The sequence below is a fragment of the Rhinoraja longicauda genome, chromosome 3, assembly GCF_053455715.1.
Source record: "Rhinoraja longicauda isolate Sanriku21f chromosome 3, sRhiLon1.1, whole genome shotgun sequence".
Classification (NCBI taxonomy): Eukaryota; Metazoa; Chordata; class Chondrichthyes; order Rajiformes; family Arhynchobatidae; genus Rhinoraja; species Rhinoraja longicauda.
This window is the reverse complement of record NC_135955.1, coordinates 86768293-86785862: the sequence shown is the minus strand read 5'-3', so window position 1 is coordinate 86785862 and position 17570 is coordinate 86768293. Positions and strand designations below refer to the sequence as shown.

General features: G+C 44.1%; 1 protein-coding gene across 2 annotated transcripts; it reads right to left on the bottom strand.

Moving 5' to 3' along the window:
- Positions 1-4358: 4358 nt before the first annotated feature.
- On the bottom strand, positions 4359-17273 carry smn1 (survival of motor neuron 1, telomeric). 2 transcript variants are annotated; one of them, XM_078397058.1, is made up of 9 exons: positions 17145-17254; positions 15820-15891; positions 11544-11666; positions 11136-11330; positions 10884-11045; positions 10336-10407; positions 9810-9923; positions 6015-6079; positions 4360-4788 (listed from the first exon to the last, which is right to left on the bottom strand). In XM_078397058.1, the coding sequence occupies exons 1-8, from the start codon at positions 17229-17231 to the stop codon at positions 6026-6028; spliced, it is 879 nt and encodes a 292-aa protein (XP_078253184.1). In that variant the 5' UTR covers positions 17232-17254; the 3' UTR covers positions 4360-4788; positions 6015-6025. The 2 variants fall into 2 exon arrangements, with proteins under 2 accessions (XP_078253185.1, XP_078253184.1); XM_078397059.1 differs by lacking the exon at positions 15820-15891 and having other exon boundaries at positions 4359-4788; positions 17145-17273.
- Positions 17274-17570: the final 297 nt, after the last annotated feature.

Genomic DNA, 17570 nt, shown 5'->3' with positions numbered 1-17570 from the left:
CATCCTCAAAAAATTCCAGAAAATTAGTCAAGCATTATTTCACCTTCGTAAATCTATGCTGACTCGGAACAATCCTGTCACTGTGTAAGGAGTTTTCTGCGCCGAGTTTTCGCCCGACCTAAGGTCCCCGTGCCTTGCTCTGATCCCTTGACCAGGCCGCGCACACTGGTTCCCCGTGAGTGGTTCGACCCACTCACCCCCTACGGTTCTAGACACTGGACTTAGATGCAGGAGCGTTGATAGTGCAGAAAAAAACTCAACCAGACCAGATTTGAAGACCAGGGTTTAAATGGAAAAGGCTTTTATTGAGCACTTGGGACTATTGTCCATGAATACTTATACACAGTTCTATTAGACATATGCATAACTACACGAATACTTAGACACAGTTTTACTAGACGTATGCACACTTACACGAATACTTTTGACTATGAATCATAAAACGTACAGTTCTACAGGACATATACATGAATACCTTTGACTCCGAATTCTAAAACGTACAGTTCTACATATACATGACTGTAAGATGGGGAACGTACGACACATCGCAAAATTGGCCAACACATATTTACTTATACACCCACGTTAATTAAACCACCCTCCCCTCTACACTAAACTATGTCCAGGATGTGCAGGATCGGGGTACATGCTCACCATGGGGCTATTACTGGGGTTACTGGCTGTTCGTGCTGCTTCTCCGCTGTTCTCCGTGAGGGTCGTGCTTGTTCCGTGAGTTTCTTCCTTCCGTTCTTCTCGGTGAGTCTCCGTTCTCCGTGCCGTTTGTTGCGTCCTCTGACTTCTGTCTTGCATCAGTTCTTCTCCCTCCTGGGTTGCGTTCCTTGCAGTATGGTTTTCGTCAGTTTAAAACCCAAAAATCGTGGCCAGTTATACTAATTCTGACCCGTCCTATCTCCCGCCAGATCTCGGGATCTCTTTGTTTCAAAGATGGGTATTTGAGATTTCTCTTTGATCTGCGTTATGTCCGGGGGTACCGGTGATGGCCAGACGGTATGTTAATTGGTATTTCGTTGAGAGGTGATGGGTTTAACTGGTTTCCCATCACCTACCAGGTAGTTTTCTATGGGCTATTGTGCCCCCTTAACGAGATTAACTGTGTAGGTCGGCTTGGGGCATTGTGAGTATGCTGATGTCAGCGCCCCAGTGTCTGGACTTCGACCTGGCTTCGCAGGTTTCTGCATGGCCAATATAGAAACCTAGAGACTGGGCTGTAAGGTTTTTGCTTTTGTGGCTGGTCACGAGGTCCCGCGGCCATCTTAGGACCCACGGATTGTGACATCCCTTGGTAAACTGACCGCAGCCTTTCTCCGCTATCAGCCCCAGTCTCCCGTTTAAAATGTCCAAACTGCAGCTCTTTGGGTTTGGTGTTGATTGCAGAATGAGGGAAAACTTCTCAAATCTTACAACTGCTATCCAAATGCTCCGCAATTTCGTCTTTTATAATTGACTCCAGCATCTTCCTCCAGTGATGTGACTAACTGGTCAATAATTTCCTGTTTTCTCTCTCCCTCCTTTCTTAAAAAGTCATCTTAAACTGTCACTTGATACTGAGGATGACTTACTACTGAAGAAGGGTCTCGACCCGGCACATCACCCATTCCTTCTCTCCAGAGATGCTGCCTGTCCTGCTGAGTTACTCCAGCATTTTGCGTCTATCTTCGTTTTAAATCAGCATCTGCAGTTCCTTCCTATACATGAACACATGACTTACTACTACTCTGGTTGTGAATTCTGGGATGGCTAATGAAGCTAATGTGGGAATAGCAGTTTCTTCAAGTGAAGCAGGTGGTGAAGAACAGGCAGGCAATTGAGTAGCTTGCAAGGTGATCTGCTCCTTCTGGCACTTACAAAGAGCTCTTGAGTCTTCCCGCTTCAGGGCCTTGAAATTCTCCCTTCTTCACTTTGAGTAGCACGGGCAGATATTTTCAAGAGTCAGTCGGGACGTTATATTTCTCAAGGATTCTTGGAACATAACCCCAAAAATGTTCCTATCTCAGAGCTCCAATTAAAATGTCGATTTTGGGAGTCTAGATTCAGGCATCAATCTGGAGAAAGATCCCGATCTGAAGTTTCACATATCCATGTGGACGATCCCAACATTTAAGAAACAGTTAGACAGGTACATGGATAGGATAGGTTTGGAGGGATATGGACCAAATGCAGGCAGGTGGGACTAGTGTAGCTGAGACATGTTTGGCCGAAGGGACTGTTTCCATACTATATCACTGTATGACTCCATGTCCTCCAGAGTTGCTGCCTGACCCACTCACTTATGCTCGCACTTTTTTGTTATAAACCAGCATCTGCAGTTCCTAGTTTCTCCATGCAAACATGGGCTGCCCAAAAAAGCTTTGAGTGTAACTAGGGCCTCATTACAGAGATGATTTAAAAAAAAACTATGTTCAGTTACAAACATCCTAAAAAATTGTCCAGAACAGGAATTATGTGAGATTTTGAAAGTATTAACAAGCTTCTGGATTATTTCAATAGCAGGTAACATTTAAGAATGGGGTTAGGAGGGAGAGATAAACATAGCACAAAAAGTAAGGAAATTTGTGTTTGGTAGATTATTTCTTTGTTGTAACAATGCTTCTTGGCAATAAATCGTATACCGTTGGAAAGCCTGTTTATTTCCCTTTTAAATGGTGCCACATTTGTAAGGAGCATGCATTTGTGGGATGAGCAGCAGAGCTGAGTATGTGGGTTGCGCCCATGAAAAATCTGCCAAATCTTCTCTGCCAATGCCAAACAGCTTATTCTGCCATTGACTCTTGTTCGGTGTTGTTTGGTGGATTGGATGATTGAAGTCTGAAGAAACAAGACATATTGGCAATTTAACAATTTATTCATTTAATAAACAGGCGCCTCAGTAGCGTGTGGAAGAACCATACACAGCCACAACAGCCTGGCACCTCCTCCTCATGCTGGTCACCAGCCTAGTCACACACTGTTGTGGGATGGCATCCCATTCTTCAACCAGCATTTGTCGCAAGTCAGCCAACGTGGTTGTGTTGGTCACTCTGGCACAAACAGCACGCCCAAGCTGATCCCACAAGTGTTCAATGGGGTTGAGGTCAGGACTGCTGGCAGGCCATTCCATCCTCTCCACTCCCAAATTCTGGAGGTAGTCTCTGAGAAACCCTGCTCTGTGGGGGCGAGCATTGTCATCTTGGAGGAAAGAGTTCGGTCCCAGACTGTGGAGATATGGGATTGCCACTGGTTGCAGAATCTCATCTCGATATCTCTCTGCATTGAGATTGCCTCCAATGATGACAAGCCTCGTTTTTCCAGTGAGGGAGATGCCGCCCCACACCATCACACTGCCTCCACCAAAAGATGTTACTCTATCGGTGCAGCAATCAGCATAGCGTTCTCCGCGTCTTCTCCACACTTTGACCCTATGATCCAACTGCCGTAGGCAGAATCTGGACTCATCGCTGAACATAACGTTCCTCCACATGTTCAGGTTCCAGTGCACGTGTTGCCGACACCAGCGCAAACGGGCCTGACGGTGAAGGGCAGTCATGGCAGGCCTCCTGGCAGCCCTATGAGACCGGAGATCGGCTGCGTGCAGTCTGTTCCGAATTGTCTGGGCAGAGAGCCGTCGGCCGTATCGTCCTGCAAACCTTGACTGCAAATCTGTAGAAGACAGCCTACGGTTCCTAAGTGCTGACAGGGTGAGGAAACGGTCTTCTTCGGGTGTCGTCTTCTTGGTACGCCCACTTCGCGGCCTGTCTCTGACATTCCCCCGACATCAGTCTGAAGAAGGGTCTCGACCCGAAACGTCACCCATTCCTTCTCTCCCGAGATGCTGCCTGACCTGCTGAGTTACTCCAGCATTTTGTGAATAAATCGATTTGTACCAGCATCTGCAGTTATTTTCTTATACCCCCATTATATGGAACTTGGCCTTCACTTTGGAGATGGTACTAGGGCTCACTCCAAATAATGCCGCAACTTGGTTTTGCGGAACACCAGCTTGAAGTTGCCCTATCGCATGGGCCCTATCCAGATCAGACAAACGTGGCATGCCGATTCTTGGAGCAGACACCTACTGACCACTGTAGCGGGGCCCATGCTCACAGATGCTGCCAATCAGGTGCCAATCAGGCACCTGATTGTCAGCACCTGGGGGTACCAGAAGCTCAAAACAAGAGTCAATAGCAACAGCAGAATAAGCTGTTTGGCATTGGCAGAGAAGATTTGGCAAATTTTTCATGGGCGCAACCCATATACTCAGCTCTGCTGCTCATCCCACAAATGCATGTTCCTTACAAATGTTGCACCATTTAAAAGGGAAATAAACAGGCTTTCCAACGGTATAAGATTTATTGCCAAGAAGCATTGTTATAACAAAGAAATAATCTTTAATCAAGTACAGGGAATAGAAGGGATTTCTCTTCCTTCGACCAGCAGTCTTTTGCACACTCCATGAAATCTGGAGATAGGTAGAAAACTAAGATAGCTATAGTCAATCATTTCATGATATAATACATTTGGTCAAAAAGCATGTTGCAATTGCAAGAAAACTTGAAATTTCAGGATTTCTTTTCTCAGAGTGTATAAAAAAAAAAGAAATAGTGCAGACAGGTTCCTTTGTAACAACAAACAAGTAATTGGAAACGTTGTTTTTATTCATTATTCAATACAAAAGTACATACTAAACCCAAGGGATGATTAACATGTACTAATGGCTTATTCATTTGGATACTTTGGGCATAATCCATGGCAAAACCGTTCCACTCCTCTCCTTAGGAGAGAAATATTTACCTGTTGAGAGGAAAAAAGGGATGTTAATTATTCCTAAATTAGGAGATAGAAGCACGGTATGATGGATATTTGTAGAATTCAATTCAAAGGCATCAGCCAAAAATTATCAGCATGTTAACATTGGTTTATCACGATACGATAGAACTTTATTTATCCCAGGAGGGAAATTGATCACATCTCTAAACACTGCCAAAATGAGATTTTCTTTAGGGAAACCTATGTATGGGTAACCCAGGATCCATAAACTAGCTGTTGGCTCCTGGACATTCCTGACGTCCAACTATTCTATTAAACCATACATCATGGAAAGTATGGCGTGTTGAGCAACTCAATGTTTTTGCCACACCAAATTGAGTGTTCTGTCATAATTCTGTTTCCAACAGCAGCTACATAAAAGGACCAGTATATATAAAGCTTCCTAAAAAAATTAACTAGAATTCTCTATGGGCAGCACTGTGGCGCGGCGATAGAGTTGCTGCCTTACAGTGCCAGAGACCCAGGTTCGATCCCGAGTATGGGTGCTCTCTGTACGGAGTTTGTACGTTCTCCGAGCGAGGTTTTTCCGGGTGCTCCGGTTACCTCTCACTCCAAAGGCAGGTTTGTAGGTTAATTGACTTCTGTGAAAATTGTGTAGGATGGTGTTGGTGTGCAGGGATCAATCGCTGGTCGTTGTGGACTCAGTGGGCCGAAGGACCTGTTTCCGCGCTGTATCTCTAAACTAAACTTTAACATCCTTGCCCTTAGGACACATTGTGTGCTCTGTACGATCTTTATCTAAAATGACATCCTCAGCCATAAATCTCAACCCCAGACACCACAATTGGAACTCAGCTTGGTGAACATAGCAGTTCTGTATTTATGCCTTTAGCCAAGTGGAACCCTTAGTGCAAATAATTGTATGACTACATTTAGAAAATCTAACAATATTAAAATTGCAGAATTGCTGTAGTAATTGGAAATACAATTAGCTTCAAACCCCCTGGAATATTTGGAGGAAAAGCTGTCATTCAGGGTTCTTGCTACTTTTCTTACTACTCGATTCAAAAGCAATGTGTGCTGTGGGTGTTGGAATGGGAGTCAGATCAGATATGGTTCCATTCCCTCCACATTTAGAAAAAAATGGTGTTACGCACCACTCAGTCTAAAAAAATATTTAATCACCAGCTAAATACGAGAACTTGCGGTTACTTGTAAAATTCTACCAGTGATAAAAACACAAAGCTCACACTTTAAGAAACTAAGGTCGAGGACTCTTTCCCATGCCTGCTTCCATTCGCCCTTGCTTGAGGCCCTAAAGAAGAATGAAAGAAAACAGTGAATGGCAATGATAGGATAATCTTTTCCCAAATTAAGATTTTTTTTAAAAAGTCACATCATACTACAATACGGTGAATTAGTTACATTTATGAATCAGGGAAGATTTAGATAAGGAATGACGTTCTTTACTTCCGGGGTAGGATTGTTTGCAACCTGGAAGAGAATGAGGGTGGTGCAACTCAAGATGGTAAAAAATCTGACTAATCTATTGAAAACAAAATATAATACACAGAAATCAAATTGTTATCTTTGCTTCACTGGTGGAGGTTGCATGGCTCTCTATTCCATCACCCTATTAATCTAATAGAATGAATAATTCAAAACTCAATATGGATCCTCCAGTCATGTTCTGCCAATTTGTGTACCTGCTCTCTTACCCATTGCTCAGTTAGTTTCCTAATTAAATTTGCCTTTAATTCCACAAAGATCTCATCTCTTTCACAAGTCCAATCCAGTAACCCAGATTCTGCCTTAAATATAAGTTACCACATCAAAATGGGAGGTCATGTTGCAGTTGCATAAGATGTTGGTGAGGCCGCATTTATTGTATTCAGTTCTGGGCACCATGTTATAGGAAAGATGATGTCAAGCCTGAAAGGGTACAGAGAAGATTTACAAGGATGTTGCCAGGACTAGAGGGCGTGAGCTATAGGGAAAGGTTGAGTAAGCTGGGACTCTATTCCTTGGAGCACTGGAGGATGATCTTATAGAAGTGTATAAAATCCTGAGAGGAATAGATCGGGTAGATGCACAGAGTCTCTTGCCCAGAGTATGGGAATCGAGGACAAGAGGACATAGGTTTAAGGTGAAGGGGAAAAGATTTAATCAGAATCTATGGGGAACTTTTTCATACAAAGGATGGTGGAAGTATGAAACAAACTGCCGGAGGAAGTAGTTGAAGCTGGGACTATCCCAAAGTTCAAGAAACAGTTAGACAGGTACATGGAGAGGACAGGCTTGGAGGGATATAGGCCAAACACGGGCAGCTGAGACATGTTGGCCGGTATGGGAAAGTTGGGCCGAAGAGCCTGTTTCCACAATGTATCAGTCTATGACTCCAAAATAAAAATCCACGGGTTACATTGAAACAGCGGAGTCACAATTCCAATTGTTAAATGGAGCTATGACTCATTACTGACTACAATCGTAATTATAATAATTAGGAGCAGTTGTGCCTCTACTGCTTCAGTGTAACTCAGTTTTCATATGTTGGTGAGGCCGCATTTATTGGATAAAATCGCCACTTTATTTACAGGATCATTCACAGCATGTGAATTTAGACAGTGTGCATTAGTTATCAATACAAGAGAAAATGTACAAATAAGCGCAGTCCCGGTGTGATCCACAATTTAAAAAAACAGGCAATTACGAGGCAAAAATCGCCTTACGCCTCGAATGAATAAGCTTTTAGTAACAATAAAGATGACAAAATTAACACTTGGACAATGCACATAAACCGGCAGCTCTACAAAAAACACAAATGTTTAATTAAAGCACCCAAGTTTTTGTTTTATAAAATGGGATAAGAATGATCACAAAGATGTGCATTTGATATGTGCATAGGGATTACACAAAGATATTTCATAAAGTGTCATATAATAAGCTAGACAGCAAGGTTGAAGCCAATGGGGGCGTGGCTGCGTTCTGCAGCTGCGGCTCACCGGCAGTCTCTCTGTTTTTTTTTGTTTTTTTGTCATTGTCGTTGTTAAATGTACGTTTTGTTTTATTTTTAATTCTGTGTATGTGGGGGGGTGGTGGGGGGGTTGGGGGAAACCTTTTTTCAAATCTCCTCCTCAACGGAGATGCGACCTGTACCGTGTCGTATCTCCGTTCGCGCTACGGCCTAACATCATGGAGTCGGCGGCCTCCAGCTGGGATCGACCTTGAAGACTCCGGTCGCAGGGCCTGGACTTACCATCTCGGAGGCTTCGGCCGTGGGCCCTGCAGACCGCAACATCGGGAGTTCGCAGGTCCCTGGCTGGCGACTGGCTTTTGGGAGCTCCAGCCGTAGCAGCTTCGACCGCACCGGAGCGCGAGGTACGATCGACCCGCCCGCAGGCCCTTCATCGCCCTGCGTGGCTCGGCCGCAGCACTTTCCATCGCCCGGTGGGGGCTCAAGACTTTCATCGGCCTGCTCGGCTCGGCCCTGGGACTTTCCATCGCCCGGTGGGGGCTCAGGACTTTCATCGGCCTGCTCGCTCGGCTCGGCCCTGGGACTTTCCATCGCCCGGTGGGGGCTCAGGACTTTCATCGGCCTGCTCGCTCCGCTCGGCCCTGGGACTTTCCATCGCCCGGTGGGGGCTTCAAAAAGTTGGGAGCCTCGATCACCTCGTGGCACCACGGGAGAAGAATGAGGAGGAGATAAGACTTTGCCTTCCATCACAGTGAGGGTACGCCTAGAGCAATCACTGTGATGGCTGTTTTGTGTAAAAAATTATATCTGTGTGTCTTGTGCTTTTTAATGTCTACTGCCGGACCCTGACGTGAGAGGACGCTGGCGTTGTGTATTGGCCGCTTTTCCGTCAGGATAGTTTGTCTGTTTGTTTCTATGTTAATTGTTTTTGTAAAGCGCTTTGAGCATGCGATAAGGCGCTATATAAAATAAATGGATTATTATTATTATTATTAATGGGGAAAAAAGCTATTGGCGACATGGATAATGAATTGGAGACAAGAAATTAGACAGTGGAATCTGCAGCGACAAACAATCGGCTGAACAAATTTAGCACATCGTGCAGAATCTGTGGGTGGAAAGGAAGTCGGTGAAATCAAGAATGAATTTACGGACAGCTACAGGGAACCACTACTTACTGGAGTAGAGGACAGCAATTTCCCCAGAGACAACAGGAGATAACGACTTTTCCTTTTCAGTGAGCAAATTTATATTATTGTGCTTACCAAAGGAAGGATCGATGACTTTGGTGGATGGACGCAAGAAAATGATTACACTTCTTGATATAGATTATTGATTGGACTTTTATTTCAAAAGGTGTAGGAAAAACAAAGCGTGGAAATAGAATGAAGTTACAGATCAGATGCAACATGGGAATTAGCAATGATTGGCAAAGGAACAAAAAATACAACAACAAAAAGTTTTTTAAACATTGCTGTGCTGTGATCTGCAGCTGGAACGCACAGGCTGAAATGATGTAGGAGGCAGATTCAATTGTAGTTTTGTGTGTTTGGGATTGGGTTTTTAGCTAATTTGTCAATTCACTGTTCAAATTTGTTAAGTGATCAGGACAAGAAAGTTTTCTCATTTCCGTCCTAAATGCCAAGTAATAAAAAAGAATGATGAATGGGCAGCAGTGGAGGCTCAGCAGTAGAGTTGCTGCCTTACAGCAACAGAGACCCGGGTTCGATCCTGACTATGGGTGCCTGGACGGAGTTTGTACGTTCTCCCTGTGATGGTGTGGGATTTTTCCAGGTGCTCATGTTTCCTCCCACATTCCAAAGAGGTGCAGGTTTGTTGATTAATTGGCTTCGGTAAATTGTCCCTAATGTGTAGGATAGAACAGGTGTACGGGTGATCGCTGGTCAGCGTGGAATCAGTGGGCTAAAGGGCCAGTTTCCATGCTGCATCTCTAAACTAAACTAAAATGTAAATGAACAATTACTTTCTACGAGAAATTTGGCTTCACAGTTGATACAATTGGAAACAATAAAAGGCACTTGGAAAAAAGACTTGGGTCACAAATACCTACCAAATAATAGCCAGTGTGATAGCCACTCATGTACCAGGCGATCAACATGCTTCCTAAAGCTTCATCATCCTCATCTGTTGTATCTGGACCCATGGGCGGAGGAGGGGGAATTAGCTATATTTAGGAAGTAGAACATTTCAATCCATTAAACATTTCAATATTTCCCAAAACATTTCTGCTTTCCGGATTCAAAACCAAAATTATGTTAACTCGTATTTTATCTTTTTAAATACACATTAAATAACATAAACGAATGCAGGCAATGTTCTACATTGGTCAGAGTTCAGGCTCCTGTTTACAAAGATATAAACATTTCTCCAAAGTCAGCATTGATGCATGCCGGCATTAGGATAACTAACTATGCCCATAAATGAAATTACTGTCCAATTTTGGATGGATTGGGAGATTTGGATAGGAGAGAAGAAAGTTACCAATATATTTGACTGCTTATTGAAGACATTTCATCACAAATTTAAATTAAGTGGTCTTTAGTCTTTTGGAATTATATAAAAGAAAACTGGCTCACCGGAGGCCCAGCTGGACCTGTGGACAACCATCCAGGTAGAAGAGGTGGTGGACCATGAAACTTCTCACCAGGCTACAGAGAACAAAAATAAACTATGTAACATCAAACATGGGACTGGGAGAGAAAAACCTTTAGTACAACCAATCCACCAAACCTTTACAAACAAGCAAAGATGGTTTACAAGACTACAAAGAATGGTTTTATATTTGCATTTCCTTTTACTTCATCTCTCTCTCTCTCTCTCTCTCTCTCTCTCTCTAAAGAAATATTCAATAAAAGGCCAAAGTCAGCATGGTTTAAAGTTTTGTTAAGATTTTTGCCTGACAACTCTGATAGTTCTTTGAGGAAGAAACAAGCAGGACAGATAAAGAAAAGTCAGTGGATGTTGTTTACGGAAGACCTTTGATGAAGTGCCACATGTGAGGCTGCTAAACAAGATAGGAGGCTATGGTATTAGAGGCATGAATAAAAGAATGGCTGACTGGCAGAAGGCAAAGACTACATAACTGTAAAAATGCTTAAACAAGGTATTTTTATTCATAACTTACAAAGTTTAGTCCTGACATTTGTGGTGGTTGAGGAGGAAGACGATGGTTCCAGGATGACTGATCCATTCTTGATTTCGGTTTGGTTTCAATTGATTGACGTGGTTTATTTTTAGGTGAAACAGCATCGCTCTCATCTGTTGACTGTTGGCCGGTTCCATTTTTCTAGGTTCAAAAAGGGGAGAGTGTGCCTCTTAAAACATTACTGACAGATCTTCATTAATAGAATGTGCCTCAAAAGCAATTGCTGCTTACCTGTTCAACACTCTCATTCTCCGCTTCAGATACATCAACTGGAACCAGGTCTGATAAATTCTGCTCCTCCTCATTTCCATAACCAGTGTACACTACCACACATGTTCCTTGCTTTTCATGAATAGACTGAATGGTGGCCAAGTACACATTGCCATCTTCTGACCACACTGCACTACAAGCATCACCAACTTGCCACTGTATGTAAAAACAAAACAGAAATTATCCACCTTTAATAATAATTTCTCTACAACCTTTATTTACACATTACACGAAAGGAAGAGTTGCATTTGTAAATGTTAAATTCCAAGTTCTTGAGGAAAATCATATATGCATTCACAACCTATTAATCTCAAGATTAATGTGGCCAGTTACTGGCAAAAAGCAGCAACAGTTTGAAGATGGACATACTTGCTGATCTGGATGGACATTACTCTTCTTCTTATTTTTGTGTCTCTTATTTTTTCGTTTTGTTCCAGTTCCACTGCTCTCCTTAGTACAAGGCTGAACACATTCACCATTTTTCAGGGCATTCTGAAGAAAGAAACAGCCGAACATCAAATCAAAAATACTCCAGAGTAGCTGGGACTAGAGTCAGGACCTGTTTCTGTTCCCTTTCACCCACCATGCCGACTCATTTACACCAATCTCATTTTATTCTCTCTGCATTTCCATCAATTTCTCCCAGTTCCCACCATTCGACCAGGCTCCCATGAGACCTTGTTGAAGGTCTTACTGGAGTCCATGTGGACAATGGCATTAACTGAACATTTTCTCCAGAGATGCAGCCTAACCCGCTGAGATACTCCAGCATTTTGTGTCTATCTTTAGTCAAACAAGATCTCCCCCTAGCGTACTTTTCTCAATTTAAACCAACCACTGCAAATGCAGATTGGAAAAAGTACTGAGGAGTTAATTTCCAATACCTAATGTTCAAACCATCTATATGGAATTAACTAGCTTCACTCTTCTTGTATAAAAAGAACCAAAATGTTGCCCGCAACCAATCACAAGGCACCTCTGTGGTCAGAGAACACTTGGTAAGTTATGACACAGATCTCAGGCCAAGAATACTCCGTTACAAGGTCTATTCAAAGTAATGACTGAGATTTTGGCCGGGCCGTGGGTGGAATTGACATTGAAAAATGACACTTCTATTTATTTTGTTCCTTCAGGCAGACCAGAAACAAAGCTCAACTGCAATATAATGGGTCATGTGGCTATGTCTGTGCCAACTTGCTGCAGCAATCCAGAACTCGTCAATAGTCCACTGTTCCTCCAGACCTTATCGGATTTTTCTTCAAATATTTGGCCATTGAATGCTCTCATACACACAACAGTTGTTCAATCTGCCACGCAGGACATTGCCTCTGATCATTCTTCCCAATTTAACACAAATATTGTTTACATTTCTTATAAAGGACAGGTAACTCTTAGATTTAGTTTGATGCAAATAAACACTTCTCATCGATTCAATGTTTAAACAGTGGCAAAGAAGTAGGTGCCCAGCAGATTGAGAGACAAATGTTTGAATTCCAGCCAAAATCATTCTATTTATAATAATGCTGGTACTGGGGCAAACATTTTTTTTTAAATGAAAGGTACTGGCGTGTCTTTTATTTTTAAATCCAGCACTCTGTGTCTTTTCTGTAAACCAGCATCTGCTGTTCCTGGTCTTCAAAAAGATACAATTTTTGTTCCATGCCAAGTTCTCTCTAATCCAGAATGCGATCAATTGCAGCTTTTACCAAAAACTTAATTTACCAGGCGTCACAAATTTTCTGTTAAAATACCGAGAAGTGACACAGAAAGATGGAAATAACCAATTACACTCCTTTTCTTTTTGATTAATACAAACCTCTGCTTGAGAGGGGTTCTTAGCTCTGAGAAATAAATAGCTTCCTTTCTCCTGGAGTGTTTTTTTGTACACTTTATCAAAATTAAGCACTCCCTGAACAAATACAGCACAGATGGAAACAGGAAATTCTCCCTCTTCTGCCTCAGTGCAATCGCATTAATATTATACACTCCATACCATGCATATCCAAATGCCCATCCAAAAGTCTCCTAAATGTCACTAGCGTATCAGCTTCCACCACAACCCCAGCAGCCCGTTCCAAGCACACTATCTTCTGTGTAAAAGTTTTTAATATAAAGTTTTCCATTTTCTTTGAACCGAGGTTTCTTGGAAAATTCATGACGTAGCTGTGAATAATAGGGGCATTACATAATTTACGCATACGCACATTGTGAATTATTATGAAATAGCATATTAGCTATTATTGCGAAGATATTCATGTACAAGAATAGTTGGGGGGGAGAAGAGGTTGGGGGGGGGTTGAGGGTGTAGTGAGACGATTGTGATAGGAAATTTGTCCTCAGTGGCTCAAGTTAAATGCCCACATGTTACAACAATTGTCTCATGTATTCTGCTTACAAAAATTAATTCCATTGACTTTAAACAAACCTTCCCATAGTTACACAGGGTTTGGCAAATCACACTTGACATACTGTGTTGTTTTATTTTCTTTACGGGCATGCCTTAAAAAATTGACTGACCATCTATTAGGACCTTGTTCCTTGGAAGATGTTGAATAGAATGGCCAAGAATATACAATGTAAGTGTAGAATGAAAAATAATCTCTAGAAACAAGACTCTTACGAGCTAGATAGAAGGGTGCCAGAAGTATATTCCCCAGAACAAGGAACAAATCTTTACACAAAGGATTGCAAATCTCCACTTGAGAGTTATCGATGAATAGATTGGTGAATTGCTGAAGAGTATATGAAAAACAAGATATAATTAACTTTCTTGACACCGAGGACCTAGGGACATGGGAATATAGTTGGAAGCTGGAGAAAGGGAAAAGATTAGCCACAAACCTATAACAGATCAGACTCGAAGGGCAACTCTTGCTGCTTTATATTCCTAAGAATAAGGGGTAGGCCATTTAGATCAGAGATGAGGAAAAACTTTTTCAGTCAGAGAGTTGTGAATCTGTGGAATTCTCTGCCTCAGGAGGCAGTGGAGGCCAATTCTCTGAATGCATTCAAGAGAGAGCTAGATAGAGCTATAAGGATAGCGGAGTCAGGGGGTATGGGGAGAAGGCAGAAACGGGGTACTGATTGAGAATGATCAGCCATGATCACATTGAATGGCGGTGCTGGCTCAAAGGGCGAAATGGCGTACTCCTGCACCTATTGTCTATTGTCTATAAAAGATGATCCATACCACCCAATTAACTTCCTTAATTATTTTGCCCTGCTGAGTCTAGCAATTCCAACTCATAGAAAGAAGTGCTGGGTTAACTCAGTGGGTCAGGCAGCTTCTGGAGAAATTGGATAGGTGATGTTTTGGGCTTGGACTCTTCTTCAGACTGATTGTAAAAAGAGGGGCAGGGCAGAGCTGACGAGTGATAGGTGGAGCAGGTGAAGGGGGTTTTGATTGGCGAATGGTTGGACCAAAACCAGAGATGAAAAGACAAAAGGCAAGGGATAAGAATAGAAGTGGGAATTGTGAAAATAAAATAATATAGGTGGAAGGGGAGTAGAAAGGGGTGAAATGGGTGCAAGTCCAGGTGGGATACAGGGAAGGGGGAGGAGGGGTTAGGTTAGTTTGTAGGTTAGTTACTTAAAATTGGAGAATTTAATGCACATACATTCATCTATCTCACTGCTACATGGTTCATTAATTCATACAAATCAGCTTCCATATTTCCATGAAGTAAAACTAGGTTTCAAAATATTTAATGCGAAACTTCATTTGATCGCTTCTCCATTTATGTTATCTGATCTGCCAAGTCTATCCAGCACTTTTTTTTCTATCCCGATTATCAATTAAGACCTTGTTCCTTGGAAGATGTTGAATAGAATCAGTCTGAAGAAGAGTCCAAGCCCAAAACATCACATATCCAATTTCTCCAGAAACTGTCTGACCCACTGAGTTAACCCAGCACTTCTTTCTATGTGTCGGAATTGCTGGACTCAGCAGGGCAAAATAATTAAGGAAGTTAATTGGGTGGTGTGGATCTTACAAAATTCCTATGGGGTTGGACAGGCTAGATGCAGGAAGATTGTTCCCGATGTTGGGGAAGTCCAGAACAAGGGGTCACAGTTTAAGGATAAGGGGGAAGTCTTTTAGGACCGAGATGAGAACTTTTTTTTCACACAGAGTGGTGAATCTGTGGAATTCTCTGCCACAGAAGGTAGTTGAGGCCAGTTCATTGGCTATATTTAAGAGGGAGTTAGATGTGGCCCTTGTGGCTAAAGGGATCAGGGGGTATGGAGAGAAGGCAGGTACGGGATACTGAGTTGGATGATCAGCCATGATCATATTGAATGGCGGTGCAGGCTCGAAGGGCCGAATGGCCTACTCCTGCACCTATTTTCTATGTTTCTATCAACATCTTCAACCTAAACTAAAATGCAGGAAACATTCAGGTCAGGCACCAGCTTGAAAAAAAATAACAGCTTCTCTTCACTCTGTTGCTGCCTGATCTGCAGAGTTTCCAGCAAATGTGTTTTAATTTCAGATTTTCAGTCTTTCATTCAAAATGCCGTCCAATCTTTAATGCCATGACTCACGAGAATCATTCGCTGCCCTTTCCTCACATTGCAATTCAGAATAGAGGTTGCAGATGAAACCTTACAACCAAAAGAGCGAGAAGGTTGTTCTCAGCACTCTTACTTTGAACGAGGTCACCGCCTTGTCATAGGCTTTGATCAGCGCCGTGTCATCCCAGATATCTGAGTCGTCGCTCTAAAAGAATAAACCAGACATTGAGGGGAGACCTGATAAAAGTATGTATCCTTATGATAAGGAAGGCAGTCAAAACCCTTTTTTTTTTTTAGAGTGCACAGCTTTAAGGTGAGAGGGGCAAGTTTTATTTTAACAGAGAATGGTGGGATGCCTGGAATGCACTGCCAGGGATGGTGGTAAAGGCTGCTATCGTAGTGGCAGTTAAGCAGCTTTTGGGTAGGCACATGGATATGCAAGGAATGGAGGGCTGTGGATTGTGTGCAGGCAAGATAATGTTTGCTCTAATGATTATGATCAGCACAGACATCGTGGCCAAAAAGGCCCGTTCCCATGCTGTGCTATGTTCTGTGTATATAAGGACTTGGTGAGTTGTAGAGAGCTGAGCAGCGGGGAAAGGGGCAAGCGGGGGAAAGGGGCAAGCGGGGGAAAGGGGCAAGCGGGGGAAAGGGGCAAGCGGGGGAAAGGGGCAAGCGGGGGAAAGGGGGAGGAGGAAAGGGGGAGGAGGAAAGGGGGAGTGGGGGAGAGGGGGAAAGGGGGAGTGGGGGAGAGGGGGAGTGGGGGAGAGGGGGAAAGGGGGGAGGGGGAAAGGGGGGAGGGGAAAAGGGGGGAGGGGAAAAGGGGGGAGGGGAAAAGGGGAAACTGCAACTGGCAACTGGCGGGATCCCTGGTTGAGAGGGCGGCGGATGACTGGTGGAGCCGGAGGTTAGGGGTGTGTGAGGGGGGTGCTGCTGCTGGGCCCGCGGCGAGGGCGTTGCGGTGCTTAAGAAACAACTAGACCGGTACATGGATAGGACGGGTTCGGAGGGATATGGACCAAACAAAGGCAGGTGGGACCAGTGTCGCTGGAACATTCATTGTTGTCTGGTGAGTGGCACGTTGGGCCGACGGACGGGCCTGTTTCCACCCTGTATGACTATAATAGCTGCTGTTGCTGGGTCCGTGGGGAGCGGCTGAATGGCGAGGGCTGAGCCTGGTGTGAGGGAGGGAGTTGTTGGGGGCTGAGGTGTGAGGGAGTTGCTGGAGGGTGAGTTGCTCCTGGGTCCGGACCGTGGGGAGGGGAGATGAAGCGGGGGCTGACTGAGCCCCGCCCGGGGTTGGGGGATGCATGTGAGGGAGCTGCTGCTGTTGCAGCCTGAGTGAGGGAGTTGCTGCCGCCGCCGCCGGGCTCTCGGGGCGGGGCTCGCACTACCTCCACCGCAGCCTCGCTTCCTCACACGGCCCTCGCAGCGTTGCGTTGCCCCGGCCTCAGCTACCTGTCCGCAGCCCCGACGGAACACCAGGTCCCCGGCCCTGTTCTCCTCGCCCATCCTCAGCGTTGGCGTCGCCGTCGCCGCCGTCATCGACCCGCGACACGCTGCCGCCGATGCCGTCATCGCTGAAGCGACGCGCTTGCGTCGTCACGGAGCGGCACGGGTCGCCGCTTGTCGTCATCATCGTGCGACCTGGAGGCAATGTCAACAATGGAAGAGACACGCGAAATGCTGGAGTAACATAGAAAGTAGGTGCAGGAGGAGGCGGCCATTTGGCCCTTCACCGCCATTCATTGTGATCATTGCTGCTCACAGCGGGTCAGGCAGAAACTCTTCACTGCATCATTTTAATGGTTAAAGGAGCAATATTGCAGTGCAGGAAGGAACTGCCTATGGCTGATTTACACTCAAAATGCTGGAGTAACCCAG

Coding starts and splice junctions, on each gene's coding strand:
- smn1 (XM_078397058.1), bottom strand. CDS start 17,231: ATGACGGCGGCGACGGCGACGCCAACGCTGAGGATGGGCGAGGAGAAC. Junction 11,331..11,543: donor ATGTCCATCCAGATCAGCAA/GTATGTCCATCT, acceptor TTTTACATACAG/TGGCAAGTTGGTGATGCTTG. Junction 11,046..11,135: donor AGAATGAGAGTGTTGAACAG/GTAAGCAGCAAT, acceptor TTTTGAACCTAG/AAAAATGGAACCGGCCAACA.